This window comes from Salvelinus namaycush, chromosome 19 (genome assembly GCF_016432855.1).
Source record: "Salvelinus namaycush isolate Seneca chromosome 19, SaNama_1.0, whole genome shotgun sequence".
In the NCBI taxonomy this organism is placed as follows: domain Eukaryota; kingdom Metazoa; phylum Chordata; class Actinopteri; order Salmoniformes; family Salmonidae; genus Salvelinus; species Salvelinus namaycush.
The window spans coordinates 5970603-5995540 of NC_052325.1; the positions used below are offsets into that span (position 1 = coordinate 5970603).

Below are 24938 nucleotides of genomic sequence, written 5' to 3' on the forward strand. Positions count from 1 at the left end.
ATGCTTCTCTAAGATTCCCTCTGGTAGACAAACTAACACTAACTTGCATTAACAGAAAAAATGGCTGACAATTAAGTAACGTGCCACAGAATGCTGCAGCAGCCCGCAAGTAGGGTGCAGTATGATGCAACTTTTAAAGGAGCAACCACTGTATCTATATAGGGCAACAGCCTCTGAGGTGCAGGGTTGAGGAACCGGGTGGTAGCCGGCTAGTGATGGCTATTTAACAGTCTTATGGCCTTGAGATAGAAGCTGTTTTTCAGTGTCTCGGTCGCAGCTTTGATGCACCAGTACTGAACTTGCCTTCTGGATGATAGCGGGGTGAACAGGCAGTGGCTCTTGTGGTTGATGTCCTTGATGATCTTTTTGGCCTTCCTCTGACATTGGGTGCTGTAGGTGTCCTGGAGGGCAGGCAGTGTGCTCCCGGTCGGTGATGCATTGGGCGGACCGCACCACCCTCTGGAGAGCCCTGCGTGTGCGGGCGGTGCAGTTGCAGTACCAGGCGGTGATACAGCTGGTACAATGGATGGATTCCCCATTGTGCCTCTTTAAAAACAACGATGGAGACATGTTATTTTTCTCATAAAGCAGTCCTGAGCGCGTGGCCAAAACAGTCGTCCTTTAAATATTTGAATATCGTGGTAATGCTGGGTTGGAATAAAATATACATTAATATAGTCTCTTGGCACAAGAAAGAGAGTGTTATGGTTTATTTGTGGCATTTAATAAGTAATACTCAAATATGTAATATTATTTAATTAATTAATGAGGATTAACTCGTATCAACCATTCACAAAAGCATTTGGGGATTGGCTTGTAGGCTATTTGGTGTGAGTAAAATTAAACCCTAAAATGTAGGCTTAAACACTAATGCCAGATAGATAAAAACAATGAAAGAGAAAACCGATTTAAATAACACAAGAATTATGATTTGTTTATGGATTTTTTAATGGATTATTTTCTCTTTTTTCATCAGACCGCCAACCATCCGTCCTACAGCCGGACAATATTTAATGAACTTTTGCGCCCCGTGGATATAACTGCAGATGGTCCATTTCCCATACTGTCATAGTACCTTAGGACCATTACAACAAGGAAGTAAGGTTGCTGAGGGTGTTGCAGTACCCCCTGAAAAATCTGAATTCAAAAAATGTATTAATAAATAAGTCGTATATTTGTGGAAAAAAACGTTTTTTTCCTCTGAAAAATTGTGCACTGTGCCTTTGCTGGCTCTGTATTAGTGGACTGATATAGCAGTCTGTAGCACGGGCAAAAAAAATTGTCTACATCCCCCTTCCACGAAACACTATCACCACAAAATTCCCCCCCATGAACATAAAGCACTTAGAATCTGGATTAGTTTCCCACAGCAGTTCCTGTATTGATGGGTTCTTGTAGTACTTAGGTAATGAAAGAATTCATCAGAAAGGAGGCTACTTTCACTTTCAGTGTCTGCAGCCTTTAAATAGTCTGCTGCTTACTGCTTTTGCCATCATTGCAGAGGATCCTTGACTCTCAGCGAAACTACGAGTATATGTGAGTAACAAGCCTGACTTTAACCTGACTTCTGATTTCCAAAACCATAGGTATTCATGGGGAAATGTTTTTTATTCAAACTCTTCAAACTCCACAGACGTTCCTTCATGATCAATATCTTTCAGAGTTGTTCTATATCAGCTGCATGCCCCACCCTGAGTTAGCTGGATAATTGTTTTCATGTCTTATTATCACTCTGGCAGACAAACACCAATAGCAATAACAAACCTGTGTCAAATTATCTACCAACTATGATCTTCAGTCTGGACCTTGATAGTTTGGACCAGGCATGTTAGTGCTGGATTACAATACAAGCCTGTAGAACCAGTCACTACTGGACTGGAGCAGGAGATCCCTGCATTAGAATTTTGTCTTAAGATGCTGTCTAATTATTTACTATTTATTATTGTTAACGATCATTATTGGAAGTAAAATGGTGTATGATGACAAAATGTGTTGTATTTTTCTTTTGACATGACAAGGAATAGCATCATAGAGGTTAAATAAGTATTAATGATGATGAACTTGTATCAACCATTTACTTTGTAGCGATCTTGTTAAGCCACTTGACCATGGACTCCCCAATGTGCCTCGTTAAAAACGCCGACGGAGAGCTTTGCGTAGAACCAGAGGCCATCGACTACCTGAAGGGACTGAAACAGAAAGTCGTAGTTGTGGCGGTGGTCGGGCTGTATCGCACCGGCAAGTCCTACCTCATGAACAAGCTGGCTCAGAAGAGAAGTGGTGAGAGACAATTATATCTTACATAACAAACAGGTTTGGACATCATCTGTGCCTCAGTCTTTTTTGGTAACACTGTACATTAAGTTTCTCCTACTACTCTGAAACTACACAGTAATAACTGTAGAAACATAGTAGGACAGGGATTCTTGAAACTCGTACAATCTTCGAATGGCAGAAGAACAAAATATATACTAAACAAAAAAAAGAAAGGATTTTGTTGCAATATTTGTTCTTAAAAAATGGATCTTGATATATATATATATTATTTTTTTTAACTTCATTTTATTTCCATGCACAAAAATGCCAATGTCATGGGGAAAGGATCACAATTTCAAACTCTCCCAAAAAGTTGTTGCAAAAATGTAAAAAATGAATATTACCTGAAAAAAGTATCTTATGTAGTTCCTTACAATATCCCTCTGTGACGTCAAGGAATATTTCTCGCAAAAATGCGATTCCTTAAAAATGTGTGCAGAATTTTGGTCAACTCAGATTTTTCTAAAATCCTAAATGAATCAGGAATGAGCAGGGTCAGCTTTACCATTAAGACCCCTTCATGACCTCATTACATGTTGTGAAACAAGACCGCTCACTGTCTGGAAAGTTCTCTTCTTTTGATAGATTTCAACAAAAGTATTGAAATCACCATGGTCACAACCATAACCTGTCATCTCCATCTCCCTTATGAGACTAAATAAATACTGCACTCTGAACCACAAAACGTATTAGATTCATGATAGTGTTGTTAGACAAGACAAGGAACGAGAACTTAAAAACATGATGTGGTTTTATTGGAATATGCAGCTGTTGGTAAGTTACGACATATACGAGCTTCTGAAGTTACTTTCTCAACTTTGAAAACCTTTTTAAAGAGAAGTCAAACTAAAATGTTCTCCTGTCTCTAATTTCTCCTGGTTAGTCTGTTGTCTGCAAAGGTTGTTACATTGTAACTATATAGTAATTAAAAATGTCACCTCACTTTACATTAAATTGCTTGCTGCTGGGTAAGTACATTTAAAATACATGTGTGTCCCATGTAACAACATTGTAATTACAGAGTTGGTTGTTATAGATTGTTATATAGTAATACTAATAATATTATATATAATATATATGGTACTATTATACTTAATGTTCTATTGTCTCCTAATTTCACCTCATTAGCCTATTATCTGCTAATGTTACATTGTTACTAGTATAGAAGTTAATACCCTACTACTGGGTTTCACTTTACAATAAGTTGCTGCATGATAATTACAAGTATATCCTGTGTAACTACACTGTTCTTAAAATAAACTTAAATTGGGGTCCATTTGGTGTCGATTGCACCTCTCTGATTCAGAGGGGTTGGGTTAAATGCAGAAGACACATTTCAGTTGAATGCATTCAGTTGTACAACTGACTAGGTATCCCCCTTTCCCTTTCCATTGAGCCAGGTCATAACATATTAATAAACCTATTGAAAATAACCAGTAGTTAATGACAGAGTATGCCTTGTTACAATTGTTGCTACCATGTCCGAGCCTAGGACCGGCAAAAGTGAGCCCCCCCCCACCTACCGGGCAAAATGGGCAAATGGGCAAATGGGCAAAATGGTTTAGTGCCCCCTCTTGGCAGTGGATACATGTTTTTGGTGGTAAAATATATTTCCTGCAATTCCACACATTTTTCCATGGGGTGTAGAAAGTCTTGCAGTTCTAAAGCACATTTTCCCATGGGGTGGTGAGAAAGGTTTGCCGTTTTAAAGCAAGTTTCCTCTAATTCTACACATTTTTCCATGACTTATGCCATGTTCATGATATCTGTTTGAGAGTGACTAACAAAATAAATGGGGGCCCCCTGGAGGTCAGGGCCCCTGAGCACAAGCCCTGCTTGTCCGGTCAGAAATTTGGTAATGATTAAGCCTAGGGTTAGATAATTGTCTGGACTACCTTACCTAGCAATCTACAGTAAAAGCTGCCGTGGGCTAATTGAGTAAATGACGTGCAGTAACAAGAGGGAAACTGATGATGCACTGACACATTTTGAAGTGGCTCTTTGTGTATTCTACTTTTCTGACTCTCAATAGTAAGTTGAGACCCCGACTGAGCTACAAAAATATATATATATACAGTAGATATATATACAGTATATATACAGTGAGCAAACAACGTATTGGTACACATGTTTTGTTGTTTTGGCTCAGAACTCCAGCACTTTGGATTTTAAATTATACAATGAATATGAGGTTACACTGCAGACTGTCAACTTTAATTTGAGGGTATTTTCATCCATACCGGGGGAACCGTTTAGAAATTACAGCACATTTTGGACAAAGTCCCCCCATTTTAAGTGACCAACATTTTTGTAGTCAAAGGTTTAGTATTTGGTCCCATATTCCTAGCACACAGTGATTACATCAAGCTTGTGACTACAAACTTGTTGGATCCATTTGCTGTTTGTTTTGGTTGTGTTTCAGATTATTTTGTCCCCAACGGAAATTTATGGTCAATAATGCATTTTGTCATTTTGGACTCACTTTTATTGAAAATAAGAAAATAATATGTTTCTAAACATGTCTATATTAATGTGGATGCTACAATGATTACAGATAGTCCTGAATGAATCGTGAATAATGATGAATGAGAAAGTTACAGACGCACACAAATCCTAACCCCCTGAAGATGCTAACCTCCACTGTTATTGTAATGGTGAGAGGTTAGCATGTCTTGGAGGTATGATATAAAATGCTAACCTCCACTGTTATTGTAATGGTGAGATGTTAGCATGTCTTGGAGGTATGATATAACATGCTAACCTCCCCTGTTATTGTAATGATGAGAGGTTAGCTTGTCTTGGATGTATGATATAAAATGCTAACCTCCCCTGTTATTGTAATGGTGAGAGGTTAGCATGTCAAGGAGGTATGATATAAAATGATAACCTCCCTTGTTATTGTAATGGGAGAGGTTAGCATGTCTTGGAGGTATGATATAAAATGATAACCTCCCCTGTTATTGTAATGGTGAGAGGTTAGCATGTCTTGGTACGAACTTCCTCACTCATCATTTTTCACGATTCATTCAGGACTATGCATAATCATGGTAACATCCACATTAATTTAGAAGGGATTAGAAACATGTTCTATTCTTATTTACAACAAAAGTAACTAAAAAATGACACAATACATTATTTACCATTCATTTCTAAGTGAATTTGTCCCAGTATTTCTGGTTCCCTAAAATTGTGGAGAAAATGTACAAAAGGTGCTGTAATTTCTAAACGGTTCACCTAATATGGAGGAAAATAGGCTTAAATTAAAGCTGAGTGTCACCCGCCACCCTCCCCACGCTATACTGTGGTCCAGCACTGTGGTCCAGCACTGGTAGGAGCTCGTAGCTAGCTTGCGCTGGTCTGCACTAACTCTGTTCTAGGCCGTAGCTAGCTAGTTCTGGTCAACACTAGTTCTGGTCTGCACTAAATAACTCTGGTCCAGGGCGTAGCTAGTAGCTAGCTGGCGCTGGTCCACACTAGTTATGGTCCGCACTAACTAACTCTGGTCCAGGGCATAGCTAGTAGCTAGCTAGTTCTGGTCCGCACTAACTAACTCTGATCTAGGGCGTAGCTAGAAGCTAGCTAGTTCTGGTCCGCACTAACTAACTCTGGTCCAGGGCGTAGCTAGTATCTAGCTAGTTCTGGTCCGCACTAACTCGGGTCCGCACTAACTAACTCTGGTCCACGGCGTAGCTAGTAGTTAGCTAGTTCTGGCATGCACTAGTTCTCATCCGTACTAACTTACTCTGGTCTAAGGCGTAGCTAGTAGCTAGCTAGTTCTGGCATGCACTAGTTCTCATCCGCACTAACTAACTCTGATCTAGGGCGTAGCTAGTAGCTAGCTAGTTCTGGTCCGCACTAACTCAGTTCCGCACGAACTAACTCTGGTCCACGGCGTAGCTAGTAGTTAGCTAGTTCTGGCATGCACTAGTTCTCATCCGTACTAACTAACTCTGGTCTAGGGCGTGGCTAGAGGCTAGCTAGTTCTGGTCTGCACTAGCTCTGGTCCAGCTCTGTTAAAGTGTAACAGTGTTACCAATCTGGTTTATATTTATGCTGTAAATGTCCTCAATAATCTCTGTTGATTTAGGTTTTGCCCTTGGAGCCACCATCCAGTCTAAGACTAAGGGTATCTGGATGTGGTGTGTCCCTCATCCTGAAAAAACAGACCGCACCCTGATGCTGCTGGATACAGAGGGGCTGGGGGATGTGGAGAAGGTGGGAGGTCAAAGTTCAATCTCTTTACAATCCACATTAAAGATTCATATTCCTCTTAGATTACTAACCAAGCAAAGTGAACACATACTGTATCTGCACACTCATCATTTAAATGAGATGATTACTTAGTCAGAGATCCAATACATGTTGTGATACTTGTTTCAGGGGGATTCTAAGAATGATGCCTGGATCTTCTCCCTGGCCATTCTGTTAAGCAGTACTCTGGTCTACAACAGTCAAGGGACCATCAACAATGATGCTGTGGAGAAGCTTCAGTATCCTTTTGGGTTCAAATGTTTCTCCATTCTGTGGCATCTTGTGGACATAATCTGTTGTGGTATTTGATATGATAGTTTGTTTGTTTGTAAGACTTTTTACAGTCATTTCAGACATATTAGTGAAAGCCTAGCTAATTGTGATGGACATTTTCAAGTTTTTACATATATTTTTAACATTATTCAACTGTAAACTGGACCTAATCAATGATATGGTAGAGAATTTAAATGTAATAATGCTCCACCTAAATATGTTAATTAAATATACTATATGCATGTTGCATCAGTGCTACATAGTAATTTTGTTTATCTGGAAAAAATCTGGAGAAATCACAGGTTGACTATTCCCGGGATTGACTCTTAGCTTTTGTGAACTTTAAGAGCTGGTGTTGACTAAAAGCAATGTCTGTGACTTTCAAACAAATGACGTTACTGTGTCAGCTGAAATCTAAACTGAAAATTACTTATTTTGTTTGTTTGTTTTTCACTTCCCTGAATTTCAAACCCCTGTACTCAAACTGTGCATGACACTGACATGACCTTTGGGAACTCCTGTATCAATCCTCAACCGGTCCTATAGATATGTGAACGAGCTGACAGAGATGATCAAGGTGAAGTCTTCCACTGACAATGAGGAGGAAGGAGAGGGCACCCAGTTCATGCAGTTCTTCCCTAATTTTGTGTGGACCGTCAGAGATTTCATTCTACAGCTCGAGATCGACGGCAGAGAAATCACTCCAGACCAGTATCTGGAGAATTCCCTCCAACTCAAGAAAGGTGATATTGATTAATATAAACCAGGTAGTTTGAGATCTAGATGCTAATTGGCTTAAACAGCATTCCAGCTGTGTGTATATCAGACAATATACCACGGTATGATGCAAAGCGTAGCGTTATGACTATAACTACTGTTCCCTGAAGGAGTACTCTCGTGACTTCAGATGAAGGATCTACAATCACGCCTGACAAGGCCAATGAAATCCGTTCCTTGCTGTAAGCACCTCCTCACACAGGTGATAAGCGTGAGGCTCTGATTAATTCCTGCAATTATTATTATTTTTATTCCACCTCTTCAGAGGAAAAATATCTTTGCTTTTTTACAGCTTTTCTGCTACATATACATACATTTTACATAACGTTACAGGGGCGGTAGGTAGTCTAGTGGTGAGAGCGTTGGCCAGTAACCAAAAGGTTGCTGGATCGAATCCTTGCGCTGACAAGTTAAAAATCTGTCATTCTGCCCCTGAACAAGGCAGTTAACCCACCGTTCCCCGCTAGGCTGTCATTGTATGAGAATTTGTTCTTAATTGACTTGCTTAGTTAACTAAAGGTTAAAAAAATAAAAATCTGTTTACCAATCTTGAGGAATCAATTTGAGATATCCAAACTGGAGATGAGGGTGCTGGGACAAGTGAAGGCTGTGAGGATCACGAGAGGTGGGCTTGTTTAGATTTGTTGTGCTTCTGCGGATCAGAAGAAACATGTGGCGTCTCACCCGATTTGATAAGTTTAAAGTTGTGTTTGTCTCTTTGGAACAGGGCCCCCCTCAAGAGGGTTATATCTGGTATCTCACCCGATTTGATAAGTTTAAAGTTGTGTTTGTCACTTTGGAACAGGGCCCCCCTCAAGAGGGTTATATCTGGTATCTCACCCGATTTGATAAGTTTAAAGTTGTGTTTGTCTCTTTGGAACAGGGCCCCCCTCAAGAGGGTTATATCTGGTGTCTCATGGGAAGTGGATGTTGAAGAGATTAAAAATATTCCTGGAGTAACTGATGCACGTTGGATGAATCATGTGGTGAATAAAGAAAAAGTTTAAAACATTACCTTTTAGTAAGTCGACTTCGGCACAACATACTGAGGGGAAATATAATCACGACCAAGACGACCCCAATGGACGCTACATGGAGCGGCCCAGGGCAGACCACCCAGACCTGACCCCGCCAGATGCGTCAATCTGGGTATTGTGCAAACTGCGCGCTGCCTAGTGACGTTTCCCTGTCCCAGCTGTAAACACACTGTGGGAGTAGTTACATCCAAGTGATAAAACCTCAAAAGTGTGTGGTGATGCTACAGCCCATATATCTCCTACAGTCAAACCCACTAAACAATGTCCAAGACGCTGCCAGACCCTGGTGGAGTGGGCGTATACACATCTAGGTAAGTCTTTCTCCTTGCTGCTACGTGCCAAGGAGATAGCCAACACAATCCAGTGGGACAGGCGCTGTTTGGAGAACATCCTGCCACAACATGGACTAGCAAAACAGACAAAAAGTTGGTCTCATGACCGGATTTCCCGGGTCCATTCAATATATGTGCTTAAAGCTCACACTGGACACGGGGCATGTAACCTCTGTTGCTATTCAGAAGCAAAGGCAGGAAGTGAAAAGGGAAATAGCTCAAAACGAAGGACCTGTAGAACTTAGCCATGACTTTTGGGGCGAATGATACTGACCCAACTTCTCACTCTCACCCTGGATAGATTGATATAGCCTCTGAACCCCGTGGACACCTTGGAATGTGGGGTAACAAAGGGGGGAACATTAAACATGGACAAGCTTCCAACATACGTAGTCCTTCTATGTAACTGTAAAGCCAGCATGAAGCCCCTTTATGGGCAAAAAGGGCTCTTTCAAGCTAGAATAGCGAGCATCTTTACCTGCGACACAGTCCATTTAGAAAAAAACTATATTTTTCTCACAACTCGGTCGCCATTGGCAATTCCAAGCTTCCTCAAGCTCAACATGTCTTTAAGGGAGTTTGTACGCAGTATGTTACAATGCGCACACAGTCTGCTTTCAGCGAGGGATGCCTGAGCATGCTCCAAGCCCGAGACACTCTACACATATACCTCACTCTCTCAGGCCTTATTCCTTACTGCTTAAATATACCTCACTCTCTAAGGCCTTATTACTTAAATATACCTCACTCTCTCAGGCCTTATTGCTTAAATATACCTCACTCTCTCAGGCCTTATTACTTAAATATACCTCACTCTCTCAGGCCTTATTCCTTAAATATCCCTCACTCTCTAAGGCCTTATTTCTTAAATATTCTTCACTCTCTAAGGCCTTATAATAGAAATATACATCACTCTCTCAGGCCTTACTGCTTAAATATACCTCACTCTCTCAGGCGGTATTGCTTAATTGTGTGTTTGAGCTACATACAACGAGAATTTCTATTGGACAAATTCAGGTATGTTTATTCCCGTTTTGAACCATTTGCTTCCGTTTAAGAAATGTTTTTCAACAGAATCGGGTGAATGAATACTCCTCTGATCACACGCAAACACATACAAACAGCATGATCATTTTGTTCATTGTAGAATTCCTTTTCACATCTACGCGCTCTCCTCCTCTCACGTTTTCCCTTCACTTGTGGACTTCAGTGCACAACACATCAGCTGTCTGTGACCAGAAGAAAAATACCTTTCCAAACCAAACCTTCATTTCATAACCACTAACCGCTACACACAGCCTGCATCATTGTCACCATATTAGCTAACGCCATAGCAAGACAACATAGCTACTAGAAATGATGCATACACCAGCTACAATCATCCAGTACAGTGTACAGTCAGCAAGCAGTTTATCAGTTACACCTGCAGGCCCCATTGGCAATTAATTCATAAAACCAAAGGTTTACCTTGGACTAGTTCCAGTGTTGGATAGCCATGGCCAGCTAGCTAACATAGCATTCCTCTCTGTTTTAGCCGGAGGTTTGAGTAGGATAATCTAGATAGTTACATTCAAAGTTTTAAAAATTGAAACTAAATATTGCTCTGTCTCTCTCTTTCGCTTCTCCTTCATTATTAAATAAATGAGTTTGTTAAAAACGGTTAATCTATTGTCTTTCTCTTTGTGCTCATTACTCACCACATTTTATACACTATAGTGCTAGCTAGCTGTAGTTTATGCTTTCAGTACTAGATTAATTCTCTGATCCTTTGATTGGGTGGACAACATGTCAGTTCATGGTGCAAGAGCTCTAATAGGTTGGAGAAGAAAGGAGATGTTATTGGGACGTACCCAAGATCTGCTTGTCCTATAAAATCTAGTAATGCCAATGTTATCTTTCAGGTACTGGTAAAAAGATCAATGACTACAACCTCCCGCGAGAGTGCATCCGGAACTTCTTCCCCTCACGCAAGTGTTTTGTGTTCCCCTCCCCTACAACTCCTGACAACATGCACCGACTGGACTCCATGGACGAGGCTGAGCTTTCTGAAAGCTTCAGAGAGGTCGCAGATACTTTCTGCCGCTTCATTTTCCAGGAGAGCCGTACGAAGACTGTTATAGGGGGACACACATTGACCGGAAAGAGTGAGTCAGATATCTACCTACAGTACAGTATGTGAGAATGGATAAATATATTGATATATTGAATTTTATTGTACCACTAAATATTTAGTGGCACATATTCTTCCTCCCACCTCTATCTGATTGCAGTGCTGGGGCACTTGGTCACCATCTATGTGGAGAGCATAGCCAAAGGCAATGTGCCTTGTATGGAGAATGCTGTGTTGGCCATGGCTAAAACTGAGAACCAGTCTGCTGTGGATGAGGGCCTGGCAGTGTACCAGAAGGGAATGGAGGATGTGAAGGCCTTATTCCCGGTGGACATCAATCAGCTGTCAGAGAACCACCTTCGCTCAGAGACCCAGGCCACAGAGGCGTTTATGAAGCGATCCTTCAAAGACGAAAATGGGGAATTCTTGAAAGCTCTTGCGGTAAGAGTCATCATTCTAGATCTGTGCCTGGTACATTATTGATTATCTTATGCAACACAATGATAATCATCAACAGTAACAGTAACACCAGTGACACCAGGTGGAATATGGCCAATCAGTTCCCAATCAGTTTTCAAATTTTCAATTCCTCAATCAATTATCTTCTAGAGACAAAAGAACACTACTGTGAAAATTAGTGCTCAGATTAGATGTTTAATCTTGGATTAAAAATTACACAATATTGAATAATAGCCTAATGTAGATATGGAGCCAATATGTAACATGGCATACCGGGACTCACATGCCTGAATCTGAAAATTCCCAATAAATCTTTCAGGAGGCCATTAGCAACCACTCCGCCGACCTTTTCAAACAAAACAAGGATGCCTCAGAGAAGAAGTGCAAGGCCCTTCTGGAGAATCTGTCTGCTCCGATGGATCAGGGGATGAAGGAGGGAAGGTACGCCACACCGGGAGGCTATGAGCTTTACTGCAATCACCATGACAACATAGTGGCACAGTACCGGGCCGAGCCCAACAAAGGAGTCAGGGTAAGAGCTAGAACCCAAACAGCAACATCATAGTATTAGAGAATCAAAACATCCATCATTAGTCAGTAATGACCAATTTTCAACTAATTTCAGTCACTTGGTTACGGTTTGAATCAAAATCAATGCAACAACCTATAAGGCCTATTTTCTGCAGGCAGGGGAGGTTCTGGAGCAGTTCCTGAAAGGAAAGAGTGCAGAGTCCAACTCTATCCTGCACGCTGACAAAAAACTGACTGAAAATGAGACAAAAATCCAAGGTAAGCCACACCTCAATCTTTTTTTACTTCCAATTCTAAAATTAAAATTCTACTGTGGTAGGTTAATGTTCGGAAGATGCAAACAAGACTGGTGGCCCCGCCCTAACGCCAGGCCTCGGCCGAAATGACAACTTCTAAGTATTATGGAGTAAAAAGTATTATTGGTGGCCGACTAGAACATATAAATTATAACAGATTTCATAAATAAGAATTTTGCTACTATCTGCTATTTTGAATGATCTGATTTTATTTCCAGTGCCTTCAGAAAGTATTCCCACCCCTTGACTTTTTCAAACACGGATTCAACCAAAAAGACCAGGGAGGTTTTCAAATGCCTCGCAAAGAAGGTCACCTATTCGTAGAAGGGTAAAAAGAATAAAAGCAGACGCTGAATTTCCCTTTGGCCATGGTAAAGTTCTTAATTATACTTTGGATGGAATAGACCCAGTCTTTACAAAGATACAGGCATCCTTCTCAGTTGCCGTAGAGGAAGGAAACCGCTCAGGGATTTCACCATTAGGCCAATGGTGACATTAAAACATTTACACAGTTTAATGGCTGTGATAGAAGAAAACAAAGGATGGATCAAAAACATTGTAGTTACTTCTCAATACTAACCTAATTGACAGAGTGAAAAGATGTGTAACGGCTCTCTTTCGGTGAGTGAGTAGACCAAGGCGCAGCGGGTTGTGAATACATAATGACTTTATTAAACAAGACGGGAAAAAACACGAAAACACTATAACAAACTAAACTTGATAACCTACAAAATAATAAACGATGAAGACAGACCTAAACTACGAACTTACATGAAACGAAGAACACATGAACAGGAACGACCAGAGACGAGACAGTACCGTGTGGTGCAACAAACACAGACACAGCGACAATCACCCACAAACAAACAGTGAGAACAACCTACCTTAATATGACTCTCAATTAGAGGAAAACGCAAAACACCTGCCTCTAATTAAGAGCCATACCAGGCAACCCAAAACCAACATAGAAACAGCAAACATAGACTGCCCACCCAAAACTCACACCCTGACCATCACACACATACAAAACAACAGAAAACAGGTCAGGAACGTGACAGAACCCCCCCCCTCAAGGTGCGAACGCCGGGCGCACCAGCACAAAGTCCAGGGGAGGGTCTGGGTGGGCATCTGACCACGGTGGTGGCTCAGGCTCCGGACGCTGTCCCCACACCACCATAGTCACTCCCCGCTTCTGTATCCCCCTCCCAATGACCACCCTCCAACTAAACCCACCTAGATGAAGGGGCAGCACCGGGATAAGGGGCAGCACCGGGATAAGGGGCAGCACCGGGCTGAGGGACTCTGGCGGGTCCGGGCTGAGGGACTCTGGCGGGTCCGGGCTGAGGGACTCTGGCGGGTCCGGGCTGAGGGACTCTGGCGGGTCCGGGCTGGGGGACTCTGGCGGGTCCGGGCTGAGGGGCTCTGGCGGGTCCGGGCTGAGGGACTCCGGCGGGTCCGGGCTGAGGGACTCCGGCGGGTCCGGGCTGAGGGACTCCGGCGGGTCCGGGCTGAGGGACTCCGGCGGGTCCGGGCTGAGGGACTCCGGCGGGTCCGGGCTGAGGGACTCTGGCGGGTCCTGACTGGACGGCTCTGAAGGCTGGTCCGGTCTGGCGGAAGGCTCTGGCTGATCCGGTCTGGCGGAAGGCTCTGGCTGATCCGGTCTGGCGGAAGGCTCTGGCTGATCCGGTCTGGCGGAAGGCTCTGGCTGATCCGGTCTGGCGGAAGGCTCTGGCTGATCCGGTCTGGCGGAAGGCTCTGGCTGATCCGGTCTGGCGGAAGGCTCTGGCTGATCCGGTCTGGCGGAAGGCTCTAGCGGCTCCTGTCTGGCGGACGGCTCTGTAGGCTCTTGGCAGACGGGCGGCTTTGCAGGCTCATGGCAGACGGGCAGTTTTGCAGGCTCATGACAGACGGGCAGTTTTGCAGGCTCATGACAGACGGGCAGTTCAGGCGCCGTTGGGCAGACGGGCAGTTCAGGCGCCGCTGGGCAGACGGGCAGTTCAGGCGCCTCTGGGCAGACGGGCAGTTCAGGTGCCGCTGGGCAGACGGGCAGTTCAGGCGCCGCTGGGCAGACGGGCAGTTCAGGCGCCGCTGGGCAGACGGGCAGTTCTGTAGGGAGGAGACGGAGAGACAGCCTGGTGCGCGGTACCGGAACTGGAGGCACTGGGCTGGAGACACGCACCATAGGGAGAGTGCGTGGAGGAGGAACAGGGCTCTGGAGATGCACTGGAAGCCTGGTGCGTGGTGTCGGCACTGGTGGTACTAGGCTGGGGCGGGAAGGTGGCGCCGGATATACCGGACCGTGAAGGAGGACACGTGCTCTTGAGCACCGAGCCTCCCCAACCTTACCAGGTTGAATGGTCCCCGTAGCCCTGCCAGTGCGGCGAGGTGGAATAGCCCGCACTGGGCTATGCAGGCGAACCGGGGACACCACCTGTAAGGCTGGTGCCATGTACGCCGGCCCGAGGAGACGTACTGGAGACCAGATACGTTGGGCCGGCTTCATGGCACTCGGCTCGATGCCCAACCTAGCCCTCCCAGTGCGGCAAGGTGGAATAGCCCGCACTGGGCTAAGCACGCGTACTGGGGACACCGTGCGCTTTACCGCATAACACGGTGTCTGACCAGTACGACGCCCTCTTACTCCACGGCAAGCCCGGGGAGTTGGCTCAGGTATCCAACCCGGCTTCGCCACACTCCCCTTTAGCCCCCCCCCAAGAAATTTTTGGGTGTTACTCACGGGCCTCCAGCCTTGCTTCCGTGCTGCCTCCTCATAACGTCGCCTCTCCGCTTTCGCTGCCTCCAGCTCCGCTTTGGGGCGGCGACACTCCACTGGCTCTGCCCAGGGTCCTTTACCGTCCAGGATCTCTTCCCATGTCCAATCCTCCTTCTCCCACTGCTGCTGTCGTGGCTGTCCGTTAACCCGCTGCTTGATCTGGGTTTGGTGGGTGATTCTGTAACGGCTCTCTTTCGGTGAGTGAGTAGACCAAGGCGCAGCGGGTTGTGAATACATAATGACTTTATTAAACAAGACGGGAAAAAACACGAAAACACTATAACAAACTAAACTTGATAACCTACAAAATAATAAACGATGAAGACAGACCTAAACTACGAACTTACATGAAACGAAGAACACATGAACAGGAACGACCAGAGACGAGACAGTACCGTGTGGTGCAACAAACACAGACACAGCGACAATCACCCACAAACAAACAGTGAGAACAACCTACCTTAATATGACTCTCAATTAGAGGAAAACGCAAAACACCTGCCTCTAATTAAGAGCCATACCAGGCAACCCAAAACCAACATAGAAACAGCAAACATAGACTGCCCACCCAAAACTCACGCCCTGACCATCACACACATACAAAACAACAGAAAACAGGTCAGGAACGTGACAAGATGGAAGCCTGTACAGAACAAAAATATTCGTAAATATCCATCCTGTTTGCAACAAGGCACTAAAGTAATATGGCAAATAATGTGGCAAAGAAATTTACTTTTTGTCATGAAAACAAAGTGTTATGTTTGGGGCAAATCTAATACAACACATTGCTGAGTACCACTCTCCACATTTTCAAGTATAGTGGTGACTGCATCATGTTATGGGTATGCATGTAATGGTTAAGAACTTTGGAGTTTTTCAGGATAAACAATAAATAGAATGGAGCTAAGCACAGGTAAAATCCTAGGGGAAAACCTTGTTCGGCTTTCCACCTTTCAGCAGGACAATAACCTAAAACTCAAGGCCAAATCTACGCTGGAATTTCTTACAAAGAAGACAGTTAGAGTTACAGTTTTGGCCAAGTTGGAGTTTGGACATAAATCTGCTTGAAAATCTATGGCAAGACTGGAAATGGTTGTCTAGCAATGTTCAACAACCACTTTGAAGAATTTTGAAAATAATAATGGGCAAATATTGTAAAATCCAGGTGTGGAAAGCTCTTAGAGACTTACCCAAAAAGACTCACAGCTGTAATCGCTGCCAAAAGAGATTCTGTTTTGACTCAGGGGCGTGAATACTTATGTAAATTAGACATTTTTGTTATTCTTTTTTTTTAAAGTTTAATACATGTTGTCATTGTAGGGTATTGTGTTTAGATGGGTGAGAGAAAAAATATATTTAATCCACAACAAAATGTGGAATAAGTCGAGGGGTATGAATACTTTCTGAATTCACTGTATACCAATCTGATGCCTGACTAACTAGCGCCATAGGGATATCCAAATTGAACCCAAATTTACCTCAGGCATTACGATCGGGTTGCGTGCAGCTGCACTCTGAATTGATGATTTCCTGAGTGCTGCCATCAGTGGGCATGTGGGCAGGATTGAAACAAACCCAACCTTCATTTACGTTGTGATGCAGTCACGACCACAAAAATCTGTTTTGGGCGAGACTGACTTCATGACAAAAATGATACTAATCACACTTTTTAGTACATTTTAATAGTAGAACAAATGTTGGACTCATATCGATGCCACATGGGCTGTTAACTAAATGAGAAGTCAGTTTTTTACAGGCAGTTGCTCTTTAAAAGTACAAGGGGAATAGACCAGACCCTAGCTATGAACCAGCCCACCACTGCAAAGCACTGAATAATCTCCCCTCTTCAAACTTCAGACATGCAAGATGTGCTGTTGTGGGTAATTTAGAGTGGTGACAAAGTTGAATTACAAAATAACACTCAAAATGTGTTTGCCTGGTCCAGCAACGATCATCTCGCCCATTTGTTCTTTGATTAATTCTAAAAGTATAAAAAAGTCTATATAAAACAATTATTTTAGAAAATATTGAATGTGTCCTTTACTACTATAGCCCCTTAGAAACACATTAAATAACACACTCTTAAATAGCAAAAAAGATAGTCAAAAATGAAATCATAAGGAATAAGGTTTTGAAATATCTGTCCTAAATCTAGGAGATAAAACAAAGCTCAGGGGGGAAAAATATATGCTTTTTGGGACAAATATTTAACAATTTTTTTTGTTGGCAAAAAGCTACCTCCTTTTTTAAACTGGAACCGGGATACCTTCAGAATAGTTTCGTGACACTTGTGGTCTTAGAGCAAAATGGGGAACACCATCATGTTGGTGAGAGTCTCCCCTTTCTATGGTCATATTAGTTTGTAGACTAAACCATTCAGATACTACAGATGTTTTCATGAGAAGACTGATTTTCAGGATGTCTCTTGGTCTGACAAACAGCACAGTAGATCTGCCCCTTTCCACCGCAGATGCGGAAGGGCGACATAAATGGATGTGGTGGATTGAGACGCAGCCCAATGCAAAATAAATAAATAAATCTCTAAATCAAATTTTATTTGTCACATACACATGGTTAGCAGATGTTAATGCGAGTGTAGCGAAATGCTTGTGCTTCTAGTTCCGACAATGCAGTAATAACCAACAAGTAATCTAACCTAACAATTCCGCAACTACTACCTTATACACACAAGTGTAAAGGGATAAAGAATATGTACATAAAGATATATGAATGAGTGATGGTACAGAACGGCATAGGCAAGATGCAGTAGATGGTATAGAGTACAGTATATACATATGAGATGAGTAATGTAGGGTATGTAAACATAAAGTGGCATAGTTTAAAGTGGCTAGTGATACATGTATTACATAAAGATGGCAAGATGCAGTAGATGATATAGAGTACAGTATATACATATACATATGAGATGAGTAATGTAGGGTATGTAAACATTATATTAAGTGGCATTGTTTAAAGTGGCTAGTGGTACATTTTTACATAATTTCCATCAATTCCCATTATTAAAGTGGCTGGAGTTGAGTCAGTATGTTGGCAGCGGCCACTAAATTTTAGTGGTGGCTGTTTAACAGTCTGATGGCCTTGAGATAGAAGCTGTTTGTCAGTCTCTCGTATCCTGCTTTGATGCACCTGTACTGACCTCGCCTTCTGGATGATAGCGGGGTGAACAGGCAGTGGCTTGGGTGGTTGTTGTCCTTGATGATCTTTATGGCCTTCCTGTGACATCGGGTGGTGTAGGTGTCCTGGAGGGCAGGTAGTTTGCCCCCGGTGATGCGTTGTGCAGACCTCACTACCCTCTGGGGAGCCTTACGGTTGTGGGCGGAGCAGTTGCCGTACCAGGCGGTGATACAGCCCGACAGGATGCTCTCGATTGTGCATCTGTAGAAGTTTGTGAGTGCTTTTAGTGACAAGCCGAATTTCTTCAGCCTCCTGAGGTTGAAGAGGCGCTGCTGCGCCTTCTTCACAACGCTGTCTGTGTGGGTGGACCAAATCAGTTTGTCCGTGATGTGTACACCGAGGAACTTAAAACTTTCCACCTTCTCCACTACTGTCCCGTCGATGTGGATAGGGGGGTGCTCCCTCTGCTGTTTCCTGAAGTCCACAATCATCTCCTTTGTTTTGTTGACGTTGAGTGTGAGGTTATTTTCCTGACACCACACTCCGAGGGCCCTCACCTCCTCCCTGTAGACCGCCTCGTCATTGTTGGTAATCAAGCCTACCACTGTAGTGTCGTCCGCAAACTTGATGATTGAGTTGGAGCCGTGCATGGCCATGCAGTCGTGGGTGAACAGGGAGTACAGGAGAGGGCTCAGAACGCACCCTTGTGGGGCCCCAGTGTTGAGGATCAGCGGGGTGGAGATGTTGTTACCTACCCTCACCACCTGGGGGCGGCCCGTCAGGAAGTCCAGGACCCAGTTGCACAGGGCGGGGTCGAGACCCAGGGTCTCGAGCTTGATGACGAGTTTGGAGGGTACTATGGTGTTAAATGCTGAGCTGTAGTCGATGAACAGCATTCTCACATAGGTATTCCTCTTGTCCAGATGGGTTAGGGCAGTGTGCAGTGTGGTTGCGATTGCGTCGTCTGTGGACCTATTGGGTCGGTAAGCAAATTGGAGTGGGTCTAGGGTGTCCGGTAGGGTGGAGGTGATATGGTCCTTGACTAGTCTCTCAAAGCACTTCATGATGACGGAATTGAGTGCTACGGGGCGGTAGTCGTTTAGCTCAGTTACCTTACCTTTCTTGGGAACAGGAAAAATGGTGGCCCTCTTGAAGCATGTGGGAACAGCAGACTGGGATAAGGATTGATTGAATATGTCCTTAAACACACCAGCCAGCTGGTCTGCGCATGCTCTGAGGACGCGGCTGGGAATGCCGTCTGGGCCTGCAGCCTTGCGAGGGTTAACAAGTTTAAATGTTTTACTCACCTCGGCTGCAGTGAAGGAGAGCCCGCAGGTTTTGGTAGCGGGCCGTGTCAGTGGCACTGTATTGTCCTCAAAGCGAGCAAAAAAGTTATTTAGTCTGTCTAGGAGCAAGACATCCTGGTCCGAGACGGGGCTGATTTTCTTTTTGTAATCCGTGATTGACTGTAGACCCTGCCACATACCTCTTGTGTCTGAGCTGTTGAATTGCGACTCTACTTTGTCTCTATACTGGGACTTAGCTTGTTTGATTGCCTTGCGGAGAGAATAGCTACACTGTTTGTATTCGGTCATGTTTCCGGTCACCTTGCCCTGGTTAACAGCAGTGGTTCGCGCATTCAGTTTCACACGAATGCTGCCATCAATCCACGGTTTCTGGTTTGGGAATGTTTTAATCGTTGCTGTGGGTACGACATCGTCAATGCACTTTCTAATGAACTCGCTCACCGAATCAGCGTATTCGTCAATGTTGTTGTTGGACGCAATGCGGAACATATCCCAATCCACGTGATCGAAGCAGTCTTGAAGCGTGGAATCAGATTGGTCGGACCAGCGTTGAACAGACCTGAGCGAGGGAGCTTGCTGTTTTAGTTACTGTTTGTAGGCTGGAAGCAACAAAATGGAGTCGTGGTCAGCTTTTCCGAAAGGAGGGCGGGGGAGGGCCTTATATGCGTCGCGGAAGTTAGTATAACAATGATCCAAGGTTTTACCAGCCCTGGTAGCACAATCGATATGCTGATAGAATTTAGGGAGTTTTGTTTTCAGATTAGCCTTGTTAAAATCCCCAGCTACGATAAATGCAGCCTCAGGGTGTGTGGTTTCCAGTTTACAAAGAGTCAGATAAAGTTCGTTCAGGGCCATCAATGTGTCTGCTTGGGGGGGAATATATACGGCTGTGATTATAATCGAAGAGAATTCCCTTGGTAGATAATGCGGTCGACATTTGATGGTGAGGAATTCTAGATCAGGTGAACAGAATGACTTGAGTTCCTGTATGTTGTTATTGTCACGGTTTTCTTCCTGGGATGAAGGAGAGGACCAAAATGCAGCGCGGCTAGTGTTCAACATGTTTAATAGACGAATAAACGGTAACACTACTACAAGTAACAAAATAACAAATGTGAAAACCGAGACAGCCCTATCTGGTGCAGACAAAATACAGAGACAGGAAACAATCACCCACAAAATCCCAACACAAAACAAGCCTCCTATATATGATTCTCAATCAGGGACAACGATTGACAGCTGCCTCTGATTGAGAGCCATATTAGGCTGGACACAGAAACAGACAAACTAGACACACAACATAGAATTCCCACCCAGCTCACGTCCTGACCAACACTAAACAAGCAAAACACATAAGAACTCTGGTCAGGACGTTACAGTACCCCCCTCCTGAGGTGCGGACTCCGAACGCACCCCTAAAACTCAAGAGGAGGGTCTGGGTGGGCATCTGTCCGCGGTGGCGGCTCCGGCGCAGGACGAGGACACCACTCCACCATTGTCTTTGTCCCCCTCCTTAGCGTCCTTTGAGTGGCGACCCTCGCCCCCGACCCTGGTCTAGGTACCTTCACAAATGTCCCCCCTAGATAGAGGAGACAGCTCAGGACAGAGAGGTAGCTCAGGACAGAGAGGTAGCTCAGGACAGAGAGGTAGCTCCGGACTAATGGCAGCTCCGGACTGAGGGGCAGCTCCGGACTGAGGGGCAGCTCCGGACTGAGGGGCAGCTCCGGACTGGAGGGCAGCTCCGGACTGGGGGGCAGCTCATGACTGGCGGGCAGCTCATGACTGGAGGGCAGCTCATGACTGGAGGGCAGCTCATGACTGGAGGGCAGCTCATGACTGGAGGGCAGCTCATGACTGGAGGGCAGCTCATGACTGGAGGGCAGCTCATGTCTGGAGGGCAGCTCATGACTGGAGGGCAGCTCATGACTGGAGGGCGGCTCTGGCAGCTCCTGACTGGCTGGCGGCTCTGGCAGCTCCTGACTGACGGACGGCTCTAATGGCTCGGGACAGACGGGCGGCTCTAATGGCTCGGGGCAGACGGATGGCTCAGATGGCGCTGGGCAGACGGATGGCTCAGATGGCGCTGGGCAGACGGATGGCTCAGACGGCGCTGGGCAGACGGATGGCTCAGACGGCGCTGGGCACACGGATGGCTCAGACGGCGCTGGGCAGGCAAGCAGCTCAGACGGTGCTGGGCAGGCAAGCAGCTCAGACGGCGCTAGGCAGACGAGCAGTGCAGGCGGCGTTGGGCAGACGGCCGACTCTGACCTGCTGAGGCACACAGTAGGCCTGGTGCGTGGTGCCGGAACTGGTGGTACCGGACTGGAGACACGCACCTCAAGGCTAGTGCGGGGAGCAGGAACAGGGCACACTGGACTCTCGAGGCGCACTATAGGCCTGGTGCGTGGTGCTGGAACTGGAGGTACTGGGCTGGAGACACGCACCACAGGGAGAGTGCGTGGAGGAGGAACAGGGCTCTGGAGATGCACTGGAAGCCTGGTGCGTGGTGTAGGCACTGGTGGTACTGGGCTGGGGCGGGAAGGTGGCGCCGGATATACCGGACAGTGCAGGCGTACTGGCTCCCTTGAGCACTGAGCCTGCCCAACCTTACCTGGTTGATTGCTCCCCGTAGCCCGACCAATGCGGGGAGGTGGAATAACCCGCACCGGGCTGCAACACGTACAGGAGACACCGTGCGCTCTTCCGCATAACATGGTGTCTGCCCGTACTCCCGCTCTCCACGGTAAGCATGGGAAGTGGGCGCAGGTTTCTTACCTGCCTTCGCCACACTACCCTTTAGCCCCCCCCCCCCCCAATACATTTTGGGGTGAGCCTCTCGGGCTTCCAGCCGCTCTGCCTTGCTAGCGCCTCATAATGCCGCCACTCCGCTTTCGCTGCCTCCAGCTCCGCTTTGGGGCAGCGACACTCCTCTGGCTCTGCCCAGGGTCCTTTACCGTCTAGGATTTCCTCCCATGTCCATTCCTCCTGGTACCGCTGCTGCTGTCGCTGCTGCCTGTTTCCACGCTGCTTGGTGGGTGATTCTGTCACGGTTTTCTTCCTGGGATGAAGGAGAGGACCAAAATGCAGCGCGGCTAGTGTTCAACATGTTTAATAGAAGAGTAAACGGTAACAAAATAACAAATGTGAAAACCGAGACAGCCCTATCTGGTGCAGACAAAACACAGAGACAGGAAACAATCACCCACAAAATCCCAACACAAAACAAGCCTCCTATATATGATTCTCAATCAGGGACAACGATTGACAGCTGCCTCTGATTGAGAGCCATATTAGGCTGGACACAGAAACAGACAAACTAGACACACAACATAGAATTCCCACCCAGCTCACGTCCTGACCAACACTAAACAAGCAAAACACATAAGAACTCTGGTCAGGACGTGACAGTTATGATCACACCACGTCTCGTTAATCATAAGGCATACACCCCCGCCCCTCTTCTTGCCAGAAAGATGTTTGTTTCTGTCGGCGCGATGCGTGAAGAAACCAGCTGGCTGCACCGACTCCGTTAGCGTCTCTCGAGTGAGCCATGTTTCCGTGAAGCAAAGAACGTTACAATCTCTGATGTCTCTCTGGAATGTTACCCTTGCTCGGATTTCATCAACCCTATTGTCAAGAGACTGGACCAGGAGACCGCTTCGTTTGCCCCTTTTACGGCGTCGCTTAGGGTCGCCGGCTGGGATCAGATCCATTGTATTGGGTGGAAGGCAAAACACTGGATCCGCTTCGGGAAAGTCATATTCCTGGTTGTAACAATGGTGAGTTGACGTTGCTCTTATATTCAGTAGTTCCTCCCGACTGTATGTAACGAAACCTAAGATTACCTGGGGTACCAATGTAAGGAATAACACATAAAAAAACAAAATACTGCATATTTTCCTAGGAACGCGAAGCGAGGCGGCCATCTCGGTCGGCGCCGGAAGTACCTTAAAACTGTCAGATTTTAATGGGTATATTTTATTATGTTACTTTGATTGACGTACAGTTGCGCCAATAGACTCTAGAGGGTTTTAATGTGTATGAATCTGTATGAGAAAATGAGTTGTCCTGTAACGGGTGTCGTCTTCCTCCTCCTCGGACGAGGAGAGGAGAATCGGTAGACCAATGCGCAGCGAGGTGTGCTGACATAATGATTTATTGAAAAAACAACTGACACGAACTATACTTTAGAAATACAAAATAACAAACGGACAACGTAGACGAAACCTGAACATGGAACTTACATAAAAGACACGAAGAACTCACGAGCAGGAAACAGACTACATAAACGAAATAACACGCCGAAACAATCCCGTGTGGTGCGCAGACACAAACACAGGAGACAATCACCCACAAACAAACAGTGTGAACAGCCAGCCTATATATGGTTCCCAATCAGAGGAAAACGTAAACCACCTGTCTCTGATTGAGAACCATATAAGGCTGATTAACAGTGATCTAAACACAAAACATACAATGCCCACCCCAACTCACGCCCTGACCAACTAAACATATACAAAAATAACATAAAATAGGTCAGGAACGTGACATGTCCAGTTTTCCTACTTATTTATCGCTCTCCTTGTCTCTTCCAGCTGAGAAGATGAAAACAGCTGAGCTGGAGCAAGAGAAGGCAGCATTCGAGGAGCAACAGGCAGAGATGGAGCGGACCATTGAGAACAATCGCATTCGCCAGGAGAAGTACTTGAAGGAGATGGAAGAGAAGATGGAGGAGGAGAGGAAGCAACAGCAGCAGGATTTCAACAGGACCTTGGACCGCAGGATGCAGGAGCAGAAAGATCTCCTGGAGAAGAGCCATAAGGTGAAGGCTGACCTGATGAGGCAAGAGATCGAGGAGATAAAGAAGAAGAATCAATTGGAAAGGGAAGCCAATGCCCAGAATCAGAAGGCTCTGCAGGAATTATTCAAGCAGCAGGCTGAGGGACAGAATAAACAGATGGAAATGTTAATGGGGGATCTCAAGAATAGATCACAGGCCCCTGTTCCGATTGTTGAACGACTTGTTCCTCAATAGCCCTGTATCCTAATGTGATCCACTCCATCTTGAATTCCTGACTATGAAAAGTAAACTGATATTGAGTCTTGAAGCGTTGAAGTGTTTGTCTTCTATAGCCATCATTGTTTTTACCTGATCCTGCTGGTTATCTATGAGAGCTGATGTAACAAGGGCTTTATAAAAACCATTTGATTGATTGACCTCTTGTGAACCCTCCAAGCCCTAAACAGTCCACACACAGATCGTGAGTATCTTTCAGATAAATGCTATAAGCACATGACTGGGATCCTGATCTCGATCCCGAATCCGGCTCAGTCATCTTCG

At 45.2% G+C, this 24938-nt stretch overlaps 1 protein-coding gene across 1 annotated transcript; it reads left to right on the forward strand.

Moving 5' to 3' along the window:
• The first annotated feature begins 2108 nt into the window (after positions 1-2108).
• LOC120064100 (guanylate-binding protein 1-like) lies at positions 2109-24632 on the forward strand. Its single transcript, XM_039014454.1, has 9 exons — positions 2109-2280; positions 6404-6531; positions 6697-6806; positions 7387-7583; positions 10888-11130; positions 11257-11537; positions 11875-12087; positions 12242-12344; positions 24193-24632. Exons 1-9 carry the CDS (start codon positions 2109-2111, stop codon positions 24630-24632), a joined length of 1887 nt encoding a protein of 628 aa, XP_038870382.1.
• Positions 24633-24938: the final 306 nt, after the last annotated feature.

What these genes read in the sequence shown, in the direction of transcription:
- LOC120064100 (XM_039014454.1), top strand. Translation starts at nt 2,109, where the DNA reads ATGGACTCCCCAATGTGCCTCGTTAAAAACGCCGACGGAGAGCTTTGC. An exon ending in ACACACATTGACCGGAAAGA is followed by an intron (nt 11,131 to 11,256) that starts GTGAGTCAGATA and finishes ATCTGATTGCAG; the next exon opens with TGCTGGGGCACTTGGTCACC. An exon ending in AATTCTTGAAAGCTCTTGCG is followed by an intron (nt 11,538 to 11,874) that starts GTAAGAGTCATC and finishes TAAATCTTTCAG; the next exon opens with GAGGCCATTAGCAACCACTC.